This window comes from Dermacentor silvarum, chromosome 6 (assembly GCF_013339745.2).
Source record: "Dermacentor silvarum isolate Dsil-2018 chromosome 6, BIME_Dsil_1.4, whole genome shotgun sequence".
Lineage (NCBI taxonomy): Eukaryota > Metazoa > Arthropoda > Arachnida > Ixodida > Ixodidae > Dermacentor > Dermacentor silvarum.
In genome coordinates, this window is record NC_051159.1 from 166,634,486 (window position 1) to 166,652,674 (window position 18,189).

The 18,189-nt window shown below is 45.9% G+C and overlaps 2 protein-coding genes across 4 annotated transcripts in view; one reads left to right on the plus strand and one right to left on the minus strand.

The window, feature by feature from the left end:
- The window catches only part of LOC119456348 (YEATS domain-containing protein 2), a 35,018-nt gene extending 18,769 nt beyond the window's left edge, over nucleotides 1-16,249 (minus strand). The window contains exons 1-8 of the mRNA XM_049669781.1: nucleotides 15,855-16,249; nucleotides 14,573-14,670; nucleotides 13,674-13,766; nucleotides 12,422-12,649; nucleotides 10,531-10,649; nucleotides 7,749-7,919; nucleotides 4,041-4,152; nucleotides 3,137-3,181 (exon numbers count right to left, since the gene is read on the minus strand). Of these exons, the coding sequence (XP_049525738.1) occupies nucleotides 3,137-3,181; nucleotides 4,041-4,152; nucleotides 7,749-7,919; nucleotides 10,531-10,649; nucleotides 12,422-12,649; nucleotides 13,674-13,766; nucleotides 14,573-14,670; nucleotides 15,855-15,954 (966 nt within the window). The 5' untranslated portion in view covers nucleotides 15,955-16,249. The remainder of the gene's footprint in view (nucleotides 1-3,136; nucleotides 3,182-4,040; nucleotides 4,153-7,748; nucleotides 7,920-10,530; nucleotides 10,650-12,421; nucleotides 12,650-13,673; nucleotides 13,767-14,572; nucleotides 14,671-15,854) is intronic.
- A 241-nt stretch (nucleotides 16,250-16,490) lies between these two features.
- The window catches only part of LOC119457028 (uncharacterized), a 334,439-nt gene continuing 332,740 nt past the window's right edge, over nucleotides 16,491-18,189 (plus strand). For all 3 annotated transcript variants that reach the window (XM_037718852.2, XM_049669783.1, XM_049669782.1), the window contains exon 1: nucleotides 16,491-17,118. In XM_037718852.2, coding sequence (XP_037574780.2) covers nucleotides 16,817-17,118 — 302 coding nt within the window. In that variant the 5' untranslated portion in view covers nucleotides 16,491-16,816. The remainder of the gene's footprint in view (nucleotides 17,119-18,189) is intronic.

Here is an 18,189-nt window from a genome sequence, read left to right on the forward strand (position 1 = left end):
GAAGTAAAACAAAAACACGCAGACATTCGGTTTCTAGATTTTGTTATTTCTCAGAACTTTAATTTGTCTATTGAATCAACAGATCAAACAGATAACTGATGTTGCCTTGAATAATTTTCAAAGTCACGTGTCATTGAGAGTGATGTCACAGCCCGGCGAACTACCGTATTTATTCAATTATACGGCGGTCACGATTATAAGGTGAGGGTGCTAGTTGGAGGATCCAAGAAAAAAAAACATTGCCTCATAGTGTGGCTTTACGGCAACGCTCACCGCGATGCCGTGAAGCCACACTAAAAAGCGAAAGTCCCACTGCCGTGAGGCCACACCTAAAGGCAATATGTGCCTATATGGCAGGGGGGGAGGGTGACTTTGAGGCCAGAGATTCTGGGAAAAAAACCTCGTCTTATATTTGAATAAATACGGTACGTAGGTGCACTTGCGCGATTGACATCGACTCTCCGGCTGAGAGCGTGGTGCCCGCAAGGAGAAGGACAGACAGCGTGTGGTTTAAATTTAAGCTCTTTTCGCGGTGCATAGAGTGCATAGAGGTGTAATACTTTGCAGGCATGATTGTTAGCATGCATTGTATGCACTGTGCTCGTCAGTTCGAAATGGCCAGACCTGGCGAGGGGCCCTTTAACAACCTCCTAATGCCATGGGCAGGAAAGACCGATAGAACTATGCCAACCAAACATCATCATCATCAGCAGCCTACATTTATGTCCACTGCAGGACGAAGGCCTCTCCCTGAGATCTCCAATTACCCCTGTCTTGCGCTAGCGTATTCCAACTTGGGCCTGCAAATGTTTTAACTTCATCATACCACCTGGTTTTCTGCCGTCCTCGACTGCGCTTCCCTTCTCTTGGTATCCATTCTGTAACCCTAATGGTCCACCAGTTATCCATCCTACACATTACATGGCCGGCCGAGCTCCATTTCTTCCGCTTAATGTCAACTAGAATATAGGCTGCCCCCATTTGTTCTCTGATCCACACCGCTCTCTTCCTGTCTCTTGACGTTAGACCTAAGATTTTTCGTTCCATCGCTCTTTGTGCGGTCCTTAACTTGTTCTCGAGCTTCTTTGTTAACCTCCAAGTTTGTGCCCCATATGTTAGCACCGGTAGAATGCAATGATTGTACACTTTTCTTTTCAACGACAGTGGTAAGCTCTCAGTCAGGATTTGGCAATGCCTGCCGTATGCACTCCAACCCAATTTTATTCTTCTGTAAATTTCTTTCTCATGATAAGGGTCCCCTGTGAGTAATTGACCTAGATAAACGTACTCCTTTACAGACTCTAGAGGCTGACTGGCGATCCTGAATTCTTGTTCCCTTCCCAGGCTATTGAACATTATCTTTGTCTTCTGCATATTCATCTTCAACCCAATTCTTACACTTTCTCGATTAAGGTCCTCAATCATTTGTTGTAATTCGTCTCCACTGTTGCTGAATCGGACAACGTCATCTGCAAACCGAAGGTTGCTGAGATATTCGCCGTTGATCCTCACTCCTAAGCCTTTCCAGTCTAAGAGCTTGAATACTTCTTCTAAGCATGCAGAGATTGTGTCTACTTGCCTGAGCCCTTTCTGTGTGATAACCAAACATAACTGCTCCTAAAATTCATGATTTGACTCCATGCAGCCATGCGAGGTCAAAGCAGGAGGTGTCATTTTCGAAAGCTGCTCTTGGCAGCTGTGGCTAGCACTGGACTTAATTAAGACTCGTAAGAGTTGCTCATGAAGTGTTCCTTAGTTTTGAATGTGTGCAATTCCACTGAACATCCACTGCATTTATTTAAATAGTACCTATAGTGACAGCATCAAGGAGGCATCAACAGGCACATATCCTATAAATGTGCAGCACGCACCCTCCTTTCCCATCCGGCTTAAAAGGAGCAGTGCGCACTCGATCATGTCATCCCCAACATTGGGCATGCGGGAAGACGGAGCACATCAGGCCACCATCCTTCTCGTCTCACCCTCGCACCCACAGCAAACAGCCCATGAGGCGCGACCTTATCGCACTTGAACTTTGTACAGAACATGTCGTTGTGCACTGATGGAGGAAAGATAAAATGCAACTTTTCAACTGCCCCTTCATCCCTAAAAATGCTTCTTTATACTATCCTTATAAGTCCGAAACTAGAATATGCATGCGCTGTTTGGGATCCTGCCACTGATAAACTAATTCATTCATTACGACTCATTCAAAATAATTCAGTTCGTTTCATCTTGCGTATTTACAATAGAACTGCAAGTGTGTCTGCCATGAAAACTAACCTTTCACTTAGTCCACTTTCTTCTCGTCGCAAAATCACACGTTCAGTTCTCTTTCACAAGCTATACCATCATTCAACACTCCGCAATGATGTCATTTTTCAGCCACAATATGTATTACCTCAAATTGACCATCATTATAAGGTTGGTCTCGAATCATGTCACACTAAAACTTTTTTGCAGTCATTTTTCCTTTGGTCATCCACGGAATGGAATCACCTTCCTGCTGAAGATGTATCCATTCATGATAACCAAAGGTTTTGAGCGGCTTTAGCTAACATTGTGTAATCGAAGCATTTTTCCTACTACTATATGTTTGTAACCTAAGTGCATTTTGTATTTACCATTTTACTATCTTACTTTGCTACCAATTTCTTATGACGATTTAACCCTAGCTAAAACTGTATACTAATCAGAAGCCTTTGTACTTGAATGTTCTAACTGCTCTTATTATTATTATTTTATTTTATTTTCATTTGCTGTAACTCACTCCCCTCTTTAATGCCTTTGGCTCTGAGGGTAATACTAAATAAATAAATAATTAAATAAATAAAGTCCACTGGCAGTTTTGGTTTCGCGCACTGTACGACACGATTGATCGGGCGCTATTTTAAAGGGGCTCTCCTGAGTTTGAAATCCGTTTTATTTGAATAAATTTCTGGTCCCCTTGGAGTTTGAATGAATGAGATTCTACTGTACTAAGAGTATGAAGAACCATAAGACTGTTTACTCAATGGCCCCCCAGCTCAGCATCGGTAATGATCCGTCATTTTACCTTGCATTCTTTCAATGCTCACGTGTACGTACACTAGCATGGGTGCGTCTAATCTGTCTTAGCATATTTCTGCACACTCACCGTTTCTGCGCCGAGCGTTTGCAGCCCTGTGTAAGTTTTGTCCAGCTATGAAAGAACAAGCAAAAAGAAAGGAAATAAGGGCAATGTATGCATGTCACAGGTGCAAGAGGAAATTTTTTTAGTTCTTGCCACTTCCTTGCAGTTCACATTACACCTAAGATGCCATGGCACATTGCTGTTCCCTCTTCTTAACTTGCATGGCTGTTCCCAGCAATGCCCCTGCTAGATGCCAGCCACTAATTTAGATGATTTAGTACTACTACTGCAATTTACTTTTCCAGGTGAAACAATACTAATAAATAGGAAATCTCTGTTTCAAAATTTTGCTTCAGGACTCCTTTATCCTTGAAAGGACAATAAGAGAAAAAATAAGTGTAATTGTATTAGTAGATAACTCTTGTACAACACCAATAAAGCCACTCTTACCGCAAGAAGGGGCTTGATAAGCCAGAAAATATTCAAAACTGAAAGATGTATGGCAACAATGCCTTGCAGTTGCTGTCCCAGCTCGCTGTGATGTTATAAATCTTGAACCGCACCTGCTCAGGCATACTTAATTTTTTGGTCGGTGAAAATGGACTGCATTTATTTAATGGAGCCAGAGACTGAAGTTAGCAAGTTCCATGAACATTTACTGCATTACAACGACCCAAATATGAGAAGATACTTTGAAGTCCATAACATCATATTGACATATCGATATTCATGGCGAGGTTTTAATGTGAATTTAAAGAAATTGAAATTTGGCCTTTATTTTATCTTTGAGTAATCAAGTTCTTACACCAAAATTATTAAAAAATATGCTTTGATGAAATACTTTATCACTGTAAATTGATTTACTTTTACTCTTTAGTGTCTCTTTAATATGAACTGTCAGAAAGAGAAAACAGAGTTTATGGTCAACCTTGAGGTGATGTATGATGTCCACATGCTTTGTCCAGCGATCATGAAAATGCAGCTGCACTCGCAGTGGAAACTCGCCCCAGCCCTTGCGCTGGACTTGGAAAGGTGGCTCCCTGGAATGCCCCCAAATGCCACCATTATTAACATAAAATTCGGATGGCCAACGTAAAGCTAGTACTATACCTGGAGCTTTGTTAAGAGGAGTCCGATTCCTCAAACCAAGCAACACGCTCTGCACCAAAGCGCAGGAAAAATGAATGCTCAGTCCCGAAAGAAGGTGTCAAACCCGTTTTAGTGCTATTAAAGCTGTCATGTTGACTGCTTTAACTGCTGGTCTAACTTCTCTTGTTAAAGGCAAACTCTAGAGTCTAAACCAAGACAGGAAGCAAGACAGGAGCTACCTCACAGAAAAAAAAAAAAGAGAAAAGGACCCCCCTCTGACAGTGTTGGTGCTATATGCACAAAGACATAAAAATGAATTTTCATTATCAGGAAGTAATGCTACACTACCGGCTGAACATGGAACTCAATCTGAGTTGGACTGATGGGGTTTGACATCTCAAATTAACACATAGATATGCTGTAGGGCGCGGCGGCTCTGGATTAATTTTGACCACCTGGGGTTTTTAATGTGCGGCCAGAGCATGGGTACAGAAGTGTTTTTCTGTCTTACTGCCACCAGAATGCAGCCACTGCGGCTGTGGATTGAATCAGCACCCTTGTGCTTACGCACATAGCCAAAGCAGGGGCTACATCTGATCCTTTGTGGCCGTTGGGTCTGCATGGCAGACACATTTCAGTGACCAGCCATGCAGTACCCCTGCATGGCTGTAGGGGACTAAGCCGTAGTGGTACTAAGCTGATGCACCCAGTGAAAAGAAAAATTTACCCTGCATTGCCAAATAAAAATGTACAACTGACTGCATCGGCTGTGAAAGGTACTGAGCAATCTATTGGCATTGCACATGAAGAACTTGCTCACATTTTGACACATGTCCGATGTCTCTGTGAAATGTTTTCACGGGCTCGGGCCGGGCTCGGGCACAGCGTGTGCTTTTTGACCCGGGCCGTGTTCGGGTTTTTTGACGTGGGCCCGGGCTGGGCTCGGGCTTTCTGGTGGCGTGCATGTAACGGGCAGCGAGTTATTCTCGGGCGTCTCAACTCTGAAAAACATTATTTTTCGGTCTCGGGCCGGGGTTGGGCCGGTTTCGAGTCGGGCTCGGGCCTAAGGTAAAGGGGTGGCGGGCCGGGCCCGGGTCTCACCATAAAAGTTTTGATCGGGCTCAGGCGGGGCCGCCCAACGTAAAAACGGGCCCGGGCCGGGCCCGGGCTGAAAAAATCGGCCCGTGCAGTGCTCTACCATGCAGCGGCTGTGTTCTACACCTTATGAATGGCATTCATTTAGCTGTTGGCAGCTGCCTGGCTGCCATACCTGCTGCACTGATGAAACAAGCAGTGCTACATTGCTCTGCACCTAGTTTTATTATACCCGGCAATGAGCCGAAAAAAAAAAAAAAGAAACGAGGTACTGCAAAAACCTTGCACTCGGCCGCACAACGCTTGAAACAGCGAAGCTGGGCGATCGTAGCCCAGCATTTTACAGAAGTGCGCGCGACCTTTTCATGTTATTACTCATGATCATGATAATTTCTTTTCGCGTGTCTCGGACTTACAGCCGTCACTGCGCGTTGCATAGCACAGCTTGCAACACCGACACAGCGCGTTCCAATGCCGACACCGCGTTGCAGGAGACCTGCTCCATGAATGCATCTCTCTCTCTCGCTCTCATAGTGCGCAAAACCTCTTCACCTCGCTGAGCACGAGTGTACAAACGTGCCAACTGTGGACGAAGACGACGACGTTCGAACGCAATCATATGGTTCGCATAAATGCATGTTCGGCAAGCGTGACTGCATAGTCTAGTGGTTACGACGCCCACTTCCTTCGCGGGTTCGAATCCCACCTCGGCAAGAAAGTTTATTTTATTTTCTATCTTGGTAGCTCCTTGATACGCACCACAAATTACGGCTGGCTTAAACAGCTTTGCTGTTAAAAGGGCGCCACTATTTTGCATGTTGCAGCTGCTTTCCTTCAGTCAACATTTTGAGGCACTCTGTTCCGGTGCAGTACTCTCTCCTCCTGTTGAGGGTAAGCCAGGATCACCCACACACAACACCACAGAACGGCGTCCCCCGACAGTGGTTAACAGCCATTACTGTAAAACAAATTCTCCAGCATAAAGCAAAGAAAAACTGTTCCCGATTAACTAGAGCATGGGTTCTCAAAGTGGGTTCCGCGGAACCCTGGGGTTCCGCAGGCCCCTGCTCGGGGTTCCGCGAACCACTAGCTGATACATTTTCTGTGGTCCCGCGCTCACCAAGCGGCTAAAACGGCGAAAACGGGGTGCGCTCGATCCACAGAACCTCCATTACTCATGCCCGACTGTCAAAAAGCACTCACAGCGCGTAACGGCAACGCGCGAACTGCGCAATAAATTTGCAAGCAGCTTGTAGCCACCCAACCTCCGAAAACGGGCAGCGCGCCTAAGCTTTCGCACTTAAATCTCGGAGGCCGTAATTTACCAACATGCGCATTTCTCCCATTTGTAGATAGCGTACGTAGGTGCCGATTGCGTGCGCACTGATGTATACGTTGGAGGAATAAAAAAAAATGAAGAAAAAAAAATGCGCGGAGCATCGCAAATACGCGCCGCAGAAGAGCAAGAACGGCGCTAGCATCCAACCGAAACGAAGCGGCGCAGTCCGCATCGCCATGGTCCTCAGTGGCAATCGTGCGCGGCACGTGATTGACAGCTACGCCGGAGCGGTTCGTGCCTAATTGTGCCCTTAAAGACTTTATTCTTGCGTTTATCGCCGCGCGTAACACCGTGTTGGCGGCATGCCGCGCACCTTCATAAGTGCGTAGTTGCCATCCATGATCGCGTCGATAACCACTGCAGTTTCGTCCGCAGCGGCTGCGGCAAACAGTAGTTTCGTTTTCACTCGGTGCGTGCGTCGGCTGCGTGCCACACAACTGCGTAGTCGCCAACCATGGTAGCGTCGATAGCGACCGCGGTTTCTTGCGCACGTCTTGCAACGAACGGTAGTTTTGCGTGCGTCGGCCGCCTGCCTTCTGAACCGCAAGGTCGCCGTCCATGATAGCGTCGATAGCGGCCGTGGTTTCGTCCGCAGCGGTTGCGGCAAGCAGTAGTTTTGCTTTGACTCATTGCAAAGCTGTCGAAGATTAAGAGCACCGGCTACATCGCGATGTACGGACAATTTGTTGGCGAGCAGCTGACTGGCTAAAAAATAATCGGGATGTACGCGCGCGAGGCCTTCGCCGCTGCTAGCGCTAATCAGTCATGAGATGACTAGAATTTCAGCTTCCGCACTGGTCTTGTGCTAAATAAATATAAACAGGATTGGCTGATTCATTGAGTAAATAAAAGCGTGTTGACGTAATTAAGCATTTGTTTATTGTTTTCTTGATGCCCTCGATAATTCGACATTTGGTTAATTACGTCATTTTAATTGGGCTAATTCGGGGGGGGGGGGGGGTTCCTTGCCACTTCATGGAGCTTAGCAGGGTTCCCTGGAACGAACATGCTTGAGAACCCCTGAACTAGAGAATTCACAGCCCAGTTTACATTGGGCACCACAATTACCAAGAAGGCCCCCAGAGAGAGGAGATCAAATGTGCCGGCACTCACGTGATCTCGACCAGGTCATGTGGCCGATAGCTGGGGTGCAGGAAGAAACGCACATGTCGCACGAGCTCGCCGATAGTATAGGGTTCTTCCGGTGCTGTCCGCACATAGGCCAGCCACTTGTGTGTCGCCTGATCTCCACTCCCATCGTCTCGCCGGTCGAGCGGAATGTACCTACAAGTGCCATGAGACAATCTTAAAAAGATTAAATCAAATTCTACAGTTTTACAAGTCAAAACCATGACCTGATTATGAGGCACTCCGTAGTGGAGGGGACTCTGGATTAATTTTGACTACCTGGGGTTCTTAAATGCACACCCAATGCACAGTACACGAGCGCTTTTGCATTCCACCACCATCGGAATGTGGCTGCTGCGGCTGGGATCGAGCTCAGCAGCGCAATGCCCTACCCACTAGCTACACGGGTTACCCAGGGCAATCTTATAAGCCTAAAAGACACACAAATTATTTCAATTTTCTGATTTAGAACTTTGAAGTTCTAACAAACAAACAAAAAAACAAAAGAGAGAGAGAGAAATGTACTGTCTCTTATGTTCTCGCTATAACGAGAGACCATGAAGGGGCAGGTCACTCGTAGATTTATCACAGTTGAAACTCGATATGACAAACACAGATGCAGTAAAACCTCGTTAATTCGGAAAATTGCATAATTCGAACTCGTCCTCTGGTCCCGGCCGGCGTATGCATTGTTCAATTCAAACTCTCGTTAATTCGGACATATTTGGCCGCACATTGGTTAATTCGGACAACTTTCGGAGCTCGGCGAGTGAGAAGCACCGCAAATGTGTGAAGCAAAAGAGCAAGGACGGCACTAGCGTCCAACCAAAACGAAGCGGCAGAGTCCGCATCGCCATAGTCACAGCGAAAATCGTACGTGAATGACACGCTGGAACCCTTCGATTCCGCCGCGCATAACACCCCGTTGGCTGTGGGCTTTCATAACTGTGTAGTCGCCATCCCATGATCGCGTCGATAGTGACCGCCGTTTACGCAGCAGTTGGGGCAAACAGTTTCGTTTCGTGTTGGCCGCGTGCCTAAAAACTGCGTAATTGGCCTCCATGATCGCATCGATAGCGACTGTGGTTTCATTCGCATTTATTGCAGCGAACGGCAGTTACGTTCCGACTCGGTGCGTGCGTCGGCCATGTGCCTTCAGCATCGAAAAGTCACCGTCCATAATTGCGTTGATAGCGGCCGCGGTTTTCTCCGCAATGGTTGTTTCGTTTTTCCTCGGCGCAAAGCTGTCGAGGATGAGAAGCACCGGCTACATCGCAATGGACGTCCGATCTGTTGGCGATCAGCTCACTGGTGAAAACATAATCGGGATGTGCGCGCGGTAGTGCAAAGCGTGTCGGAAATGAAGGCACGCGCCGCGGCCGTGCTGCTAAGTCGCGAGGCCTCGATCGCAACTGCGAGAGCCAATGAGTAAAGACGTGACAAAAATTTCAGCTTCACCTCTGCTTTTATGCAAAATAGCAACAGAATTTGCTCGTTCATTCACTAAATAAAAGCGTGTTGATGTAGTCAGCATTTGCTTATTGTTTTTGGATACCCTCGATAATCTGACATTCGTTAATTCAGACATTTCTTTCGGTCCCGTGAAATCCAAATTAATGAGGTTTTACTGTACAACAAGTTATTCAATATAATGAAGTAAATATAAATTTGACTGGCCATGCTTTATTTCAAAGAGTATCGTACTACTAACAATTATATAAGAAAACTGAAAATGCTAGATCTGAGACAATACGTACTGATTAATAGAAAGTGAATATTTCTTTGCTCGCAGCTCAAAGGGTGTATATTTTGGTAACAAAAGCATCAAATACTCATCAGGAGCAACTTGAAATGGCACATTTATGATGCACGTGTGCATTTCAGCCAATGGCTTGACTTAGCTGGTCCACAGCTGCCAAGATTACGTGGTGATCACACTGACTTCTTAGTTGCATAGTTGCACATTAACAGTGGTGCAAAGTGCATTTGTAATTTAGCATTGTTCATGGACTACATATTGGCACAGCAAGCCGCCAACAGGCCCAAATCAACTAGGGACTCATTGGTTGTCCATCCGAGGCATCACACTTTCATTTCCATTGAATAGACCCAATTTAATTTTTTTTTAAACTGTCTTTTTCCCGATACATATCAGCATGTACGCTTATAGCGACTATCATGTATGTATAATGAAGGTATTTTCGCGTTAAATGCAACCTCATTAAAATGAGATTTGACTGTATTCAAAACACTGAAAGAAGTTCGGGATCAAAAGAAAACTCAAGATCCCTTCAATTCAATCTACTCCTCCAGGACTAGTTCCCATCAGTTGAGAGCCGGTCCTTGCTCGTGCAGAACCAACCCAACAGAGCCCTGCACCAACTCTCCAGCAAGTGCAGGAAATGCTGTGAAGTGGTCCTGCACAGAGCCTGCACAGTGTGAAACAAATGGCAACGAGCCTATGACACGATGTTAAACTGGTGAAAAGATTAGTGGAATCAAGCACCTCCCGACTACTTCATGAAGTGCAGGTGGATCAAACGGACTTTCAGTTCTACTAGCCAGAGAAAGCTAAGCCTGTTGTACCTGTACTTAAGTGCTCTTATTCATTACAAGGTGAAACAACTTTACAAAGTAGCTTGTAGTAAACAATCCACATGAATGAATCAATATTTACTAGCACAAAAAGTATGGGTCTGGGTAGTAGTGGTTAAGTTAGGAAACATGAAAAGGATTGGGCTGTATCAGCTGTAGTTCCAGCACTCACTTGGAGACGTTGCCAACGATAACCCGAACTCTGTTCTTGCATCGAGGTCCTCTGTTGATTCGTGCAGTGGTCACATTTTTCCCAGTTCCTGCCTCTTTCCCAGGAAGTTGTGCAGAGTGCTGGGGATAAAAGGTGCATTGGTCATTGCCAGGTGCTCCAGGATGTGCCGACAAAGCTACTCTCTGGGTTGGTCACAAAATTCGGTGATACACAATTATATTTTATCTCCTACGAGTGCTTTGGCCTCTCTTTCTTCACATTTACTGCACTGCTTCTTAATTAAAGAGCTAGCTCTAAACAGGTTCAATCATAAGTTCTGCAAACCAGAATGATGTGTGCAGCATGCCATTACCACCTACAATGCGAAAAATTAAAACGTCTGAGAAGCGTGAACGAATTTGTTGTATGCACACACGCCTGGTCATCCGTATTGAGTGATAGTACTGGCATTGCTCTGCTTGTATGCCCTCGTGTGATGCGTATGCAGTTGGTTATGGAATTATAGGGATAGCGAATTCATGTCCTTCACGAACTTCAACAGGAGGTGTGACATACTTCCTTGCTGATAAGTCTAGATTTTTCTGGGAACGTTGGGCATTTTAGAGAATCACCAAAAAGTCCTCACAGATACATGTGATATTGTAGAATGCCCTGAAGAGGTGTGACGTTTGGGCATGTCTACAATGAATGGCACGTCCTCAAGCAATATGAAAAGGAACATCGAAATCGCCTTCAAGAGGCTATAACAGCTAAACACACATGTCCTGCATGAAAGAGCTGAGATACTAAATGTTTTGTGGGAGAGATACTTGTTACATAGTACTATACTATTAAGATGTTAGATTGGTATCCACACATTGCATGAAATCATAGCTTAAAAAAATGAATTCTCTTTCCTTCGCATATTGCTCACAATTGCATATGACTGCATTAGCAAGACAAGATTGGCACAGAGGAGATGACTATCAAAGGGAGCCGACAAACCCAAGCAAAAGTGTGCACTTTTAAATGAATACCAAGTTAGTATGTCACTAAACATGCATTAACAAAGTCAAACATGGGAGCCTTTCACCATGGATCACAACACATTTCCCTTGAACTGGTGGTATAGATAAAGACACAGTCCATAGAAACACTTCCAAGCCAGTAGTGCTAAATAGAAAAATAGCTAAAAAGAGCACTTTTCACAACATGAATGAGACACTGTCCGAGAAGTTATGCTGCACAAAACTGAAAAGCATCATCAAGAGTGATGTGCGAGAGGGATCAGGGGAACTTAAGGGAATCGAAGTAACCACTGCAGGAAGCCAACAAAGAATGAATCCAAAAATAGCAATGCACCACCTTTTGTGTGAATAAGATATCTAGTAATTGTGGGTGAGGGTAAAATTTGTTTTTCTTCGGATCTGTGAAAAGGGTAAACGAAATGAGAGCAAGAGAAGAGACAATGTGCCACTGGTCGAAGGCTCTGGGTGCATGCAGTGCTCTACTGTTATGGTGGTGGTTGTCCTCCCTCCCCACTCTTGGGTACCTCTGTATGTGCAAAATTGTCCACACTTCTGTCTAGGGTGCCAAATCGGAGCAGCAATGCAAATAAATCAATATCTGTGTGTGAGTGGCCAGTTTGAGAGAAAATGCTTGTGAATAGTGGAAGCCACAGGGACAATTGGGTCACACAGTATTCAACCTGCTATCTTGAACCAAGAAACTGCTGTGTTGTTACTCCTTCACTTTGTCAAGCAGCACTCTAACGCTCTAGATAGACAGAAGAGAAGACATCTGCACATGCAACCCACCCTTGGTGTTGTTAGCCAGCACCATTCACTTTTTGCAGACACAAAGTGATATACAGATTATATATAAACCCATTCTTTTGTTGTGCAAGACTTGCCTCAGTGTGAAGCCTGGAAGCAGCTCCAGTTCCATCATTGGTGTCCCCAGTGACGAGAGTGAGTGAGGCCCTCGATTCTGCATAGTTGTGATGATGGCCCTCATCTGACTGGCTAGTGGGTTGGAAGTGTGCGGGTGGTGCCTTCCCCAGGAAGTGGCGCACAGTCGGATGCACACTGGCCAGGGCCTGCTGGCTGTCCTCCCAGCCACCATGGGTTGGCGTTCCACACTAAGCAAGATGTGCATTAACAGGCAAGAAGCATGAAAAGGCATAGTAAAGGTAAATCACATGGAAACAGAACACTGACCAATAAATAGTGTGGTTAAATAATAAAAATTACCAGCCCTTCCCCTGTCGAGAAAATGGGGGTAAGCGAAGCTTGTCGTGTGCGTATCTGACCTTCGTGGTGATTTTCTATATTTCTCTCTCGGTCTTTCTTTCTCTCTCTTTCTTTATTGTCCCTGGTATGTGCCATTGAGCTTGGACCCTTTCTGCACTATTGCCAGGATCGGCCCACTTTTCCGCGTGACACCGCTGCTGCCACCACCACCGCTGACACTTGTGAGCCTATAAAGCTTCGCTTAAAAGAGAAGTTTCAGCTTCCACAGGAAGCTTTGTTCACTAATCAAAGTGGCACTTTGTAATATGCTTCCTTGTATAATATAAATTGACCTCCTAATGATGTGAGATAAGATTCAATTATTGATTTCTCTAGAGAAGTACTATTACTGAAGGAATACTGACACAAATGTTTGTCTCCGCTTTTTTTGCTTTATTAGATAGCTGCCGACTCTGTAATCCCCCCCCCCCCCCCCCCCCCCCCAGTATGAAGCCTTAATTTTTCAGAGTAACAAATCATGAACTGAAAGATTTTTTAATGCAACAGATTCAAAACGCAGGGCAAATTTAGCACAGCTTCTTGGCCTAGGGTTAGTTTGCAAGGGTTCCTATACACGTCATGAAAATGATGATGATGTGATATCGTTGACGCACAATTTGGTGCAGTGGTGAAGAGAGTGCCACACTGCTGCAGACACAAATGTGGCTGCAAATCGAGTGAATACAACCGCATGAAGTAGTAGTGATATCAGGCTCTTCTCTCGTATCTTAACATTCTGCAAATTAGATTTTCAATACCCAGTGTGTAAACTGCAGTTTTCACTGGCAGTCTTCTATGGGCACGCATAGCACTACAAGCTGCTATTATCGTGTGGTCATATCACAAAGAAGAGTATGAGAAATTGGTACGCACATTTTCGGCAGCAGCCTGCCCACCGCTGGCATAGTACTTAGTGATGATGCCTACACGCAGACGATCCAGCATCATCTGGGCCTGGTAGATTCTCTGAAACACCAACGGCAGTGTATATATGACCTTCTTTTCTCACTGCATTACCTCACAAGCTGCTAAATGTGTTGTTTTATGTTTGTAAATAATTCCAGGTGCTATAATTGGCACCAGTGTGCAGGGGAGGCTAACCGGGACTTCTTAAATGTGCATGCAGGCAGTGGCGTGCAAACAAAGAGAAGTTTCATACAAAGCATTTCAGAATTCATGATGAATTTGTTTTGGCACTGACAGACACAGACACAAGAATACTAGATTGACTGTATTCATTTCTAGTATAACGGGCTCTGTTGTGTGTTTCCTTGTAAATCCTTAAGTTACCATATGCCCCACTGCCATAGCCATACGCAGAGCATGTGTGTGCTCGTATTGCAACAGACTGTGTTTGTCAGCACTAAAACATTTTCACTATGGATAACCTACCTGTTCACCAACCTGTCTAGAATTCACTAAATCTCCACTCTGCAGAAATGCAGAATGGTGAAGGGGTTTACTGCACATCAGAATGCACCTCATAAGTCTGCAAAACTGCGATTTGGGCTCCAATTCAGTGCTTAATTAAGAAAAACAGGTGTGAAAGACAAGGAATGAATAAAGATGAACACAATACAAGCACAGCAGATGCATTCCATTGACGTTCCAAGCGACAGAAGCTGCAGGTGCTACGCAAAGGTATGATAGTTGACAGAAAAACAATAAGTCAAGTGAATAACCTGGCAGTGCAAAGACTACAACAGCGTCAACGGTAGCATATACATCCCGGGAACTGTCGCACTAGCTGTTGCAAGCCAGGAAGTTCAAACCTTGTTGATGAGGTCCAGTTCGGCCTCTCGGGATGAGATTTCATCGCAGAATTGATTTCGGACGATCTTCTCAATTTTCTTGACAGCAGCATCCTTGGCTGTGGAAGTGAAAAGACAAACAAATAGTTGGCATGGCTGCATCCATGTCAGTGCGAGAATTCAAAAAGCCTGCAGATTATCAAAGATGATGAACATTTTATGTAAGAAAAGGCATGACACATAATTTAAAAGGAAAGGTTAACCAAGAGACCCATCACTGTGCTTTCTTCATGCAGTTTTACTGTACCGGTAATATATCAAAGGACTCTGGTAATCTTATAGGCACATGACTAAGAAAATGAAGCAAATGAAAGCTGTATTTTAAGCGCCCTTTTAGCAGAAACCTTACTTAGTGAATATATATATACAGCTAGTGCACCACTCCTTTGCCACAGTGATAAATGGTAGACAGTCCACAGCGTCATGCAATTAGATACGTCATGCAAGTTGAATGGACTTAGAAACTTCCCCTCCTATGTACGAAGCTTAGGGCATCAGATTTGCAGTCAGGCAGTCAGGGTTTTTCGGGAAGCTCTGCATCAATGTCGTTTGCCGTTATACATTTTATGTATCTGAGAATGGGCTTTAGCAGGTAGGCCAACGCACGAACTCATGATCCTTCATCAAAATGAAAAATCTGACGACAAAGGCAACAGTACTAAAATAAAAATTGGATGGAGTTTTTTTTTGCTCTTTAATTTAATGCGAAGCTGTAACAACAAGCGTTCTTTGCGAAGTTGACATCTCAGTGGTAGCGTGTTATGCACGTTGTCTTTATCCGGTGACGTTCCAGCCAACATGACATCACTTTCACACGAAATAATGTGCTTCTTGGCCACCGAAAGCTACCGCTACTTGCTGCGACCTTTCACTCAAGCAGTGCAGCGGCGTACTACTCCAACCGTATGTGCGCTGCATTAGCTCACGTCGAACAGAAATAAGAAAGGGTATCTATCACGCCAACCTTTGGAGCCCAATCTTTTTCTTTCTTATAACTCTCATTCAAAGTGCCCCTTCAGTATCATAATCAAGCTACGGCCTCATCACCCGCCGTGGTAGCTTAGCGGCTATGGTGTTGCACTGCTAAGTACGAGGTCGTGGGATCGAATCCCGGCCACATTTCCATGGCGCTAAAATGCAAGAACGCCCGTGTCCTATGCATTGAGGGCATGTTAAAGATCCCCAGGTGGTCAAAATTCAATTTAATTCTACGGCCTCTCGTTTCGGTCGGTGGTCAACTCACCGTCTTGTTCGTGTAACTTGAGTCTCTTCTGCTGGGTTTGAAAAGGAATAGACTCGTAGTCTGGGTCCTGATCGATGACCCTTTTTTGCCCCTGTGACATACTGCGGTGACAGGAGGCGAGGAATGAGAAAAATAAAACATGAAACAGAGGTGATCACTGTTCCTGTTCAGGGATCGAGGGGGTCGCCTCGACTATGTTCTCTCTGCGAGAAACATCTACAAACGCTGCATAAGCTCACTAACTGTATAGTAAAAGCTTATTTTCTCTTTCCATGGTGGCCTGAAATTCGATTATCTCACGATACAACAACAAAAATCAATAGAAACGCAGCACTTTCTCATGTTAATTCAAGGAGTTGACATTGTGTCATGGGCGCTGCCATGTTTAAAACACACGCGCATGGAGCGCCATAAGCGATCTCTATCTCTGAAGCTATAAAATAGTAAAAAAAATGTAATATGCTTTTAATTGCCGTAACTAATGTTGCATAATTTCAGTCAAACGACTTGAGGTAGCCAGAATATATTTAGTTTTTAAATATTAATCAGCTTATGCGCTGATCAGGTGCACGCGCTTGGCGCAAGCATGCGCAAGCTAGACCATAGTTGCTCGAGTAGCTCGAGCATTGAGGAGCTCGCGAGGAGTAGGTGGCGCGGCGGGCGCTACGGGAGAAAATTTGCCACCGCGCCGACCATTATTTGTGCGCACGGTGTTTGTGAATTGTTTTGTGTTGTCCGCGTTTTTTTTTCTTCCCCCCGATAATGTCCTGTTTAGCTTAAAAAGCAGTTTTAATTTTTCGTCCTAGTGCCGAACCCCTCCCCAGCAGCCCTCTGGCATGAGCCGCTGTGATCCTTAGCAGTTACGCCACCGTGCTCGCTCGCAAATCTCCCCATAAACACCCCCTTTTTCCGTTCGGCGACCCATCATCGGCGAGATCCCCCCGCCAACACCACATCAAATCATGTCCGGCAGTGGAATTGTGAGTGCGCAGGGCACCGTGGTTTTCGGAGTGCCTCCTGCAGCAGCTGCGACGGACTCGTGCGTGCCGTTGCAACCCTCCATTCCCGTGGCGCAGAGATCTACGCTGTCTCCCAACGCATCACCCTTCGTGCCCAAGAACTTCGCTGTGCCCGTCGTGGCGGCGGCCACTCCACAAGCTCCTTTCGCTGCTGCCGCGACGGCGCCAGCCGCAGCGACGGTGGCCGATAGCGACATGTCATACGCACCGCCACTGCCTCCCAACGTTCAAACCATCTACGTCACGTAAGCGTCTCTTTCTTCGCATCCGCGACCCTTGTGCGGCTGAGTCGTGCGCGACTCTTGTACCGAGGCGACCTTTCCCCGCACTGTATTTTTTTTGTTTCTTCTCCTCTGACCCCCCCCCCCCCCCTCCTCAACCTCGCTCGCTTTTCCTCGTTGCCGACCGGAGTCGTGTGGAGTTGCGGATTCACGCTGAAACGCCAGCGTGATTAGAGGGGGCAACGGCACGCGAGCAGCGCCCGCGCTTTTGTGGGTCGTTGCGCTGTGCTTCATGATGAATTCTCCCGCCTTTCTTTCTCTTTGTGGCTGCCCTTCGTTGCGTACTAAAGAAAAGGGGGAAAATAAAAGAAATGCTCGCTTGTTTGAACCGCCAACGTGAGACATTTAACTTCGCTTGCGTCTCCTTTCGCGTGAGCGACGTGGCGTTTCCGAAGTGCATGGCGACTTCCCAAAATGTGGCGGATGCTATCCATCCTGGCGCGTAATTGCGCATCAGCTGCTATCGTCCCCTCCTCTCCCCTGTTATTTCATTGCGTGACATCGTGATAGGTATACTGTGTGGTGGCACCGTGACACCACAGGTGGCAATTTCAACCGCATCCCGGAAAAAGAAAGTATCAGTAGGTATGCGCTTTCGAAGCAATGAAATGTGCGCGTTGTCGGCCACTTGTCTCTGACGGCAGTGGAGGCCTCTCGTGCGCGTCGTGTGTCGTAACTGCTGCTGATAAGGAAGCGACGCTTTCCCAAATCCTTTGTTGCTGCACCCGCTGCGGCACGATCGCGACTTGCTCCGATTCCTTGCGCGTCGGCCGCACATCGTCGTTGATTTCCGTCCAACGCGCCGCGCATAATCGTTGCGACAGCGAAAGTTGCGAAACCTCAAAACAAAAGCTGAGCCCACACCATGCCTACTGTTGACGTAGATGCAGCGGACAGCTAAACACGTGATAATGTTGGCACTGCGTGCAAGCACATTGTACACCTAAAAGCCCTCTAAACGCTTGATGGTGCGCGAATTCCGTTTGAGTGGATCAGAGATATGTAATGATTTGCAAAGTTTTTTTTTTTTTTTTT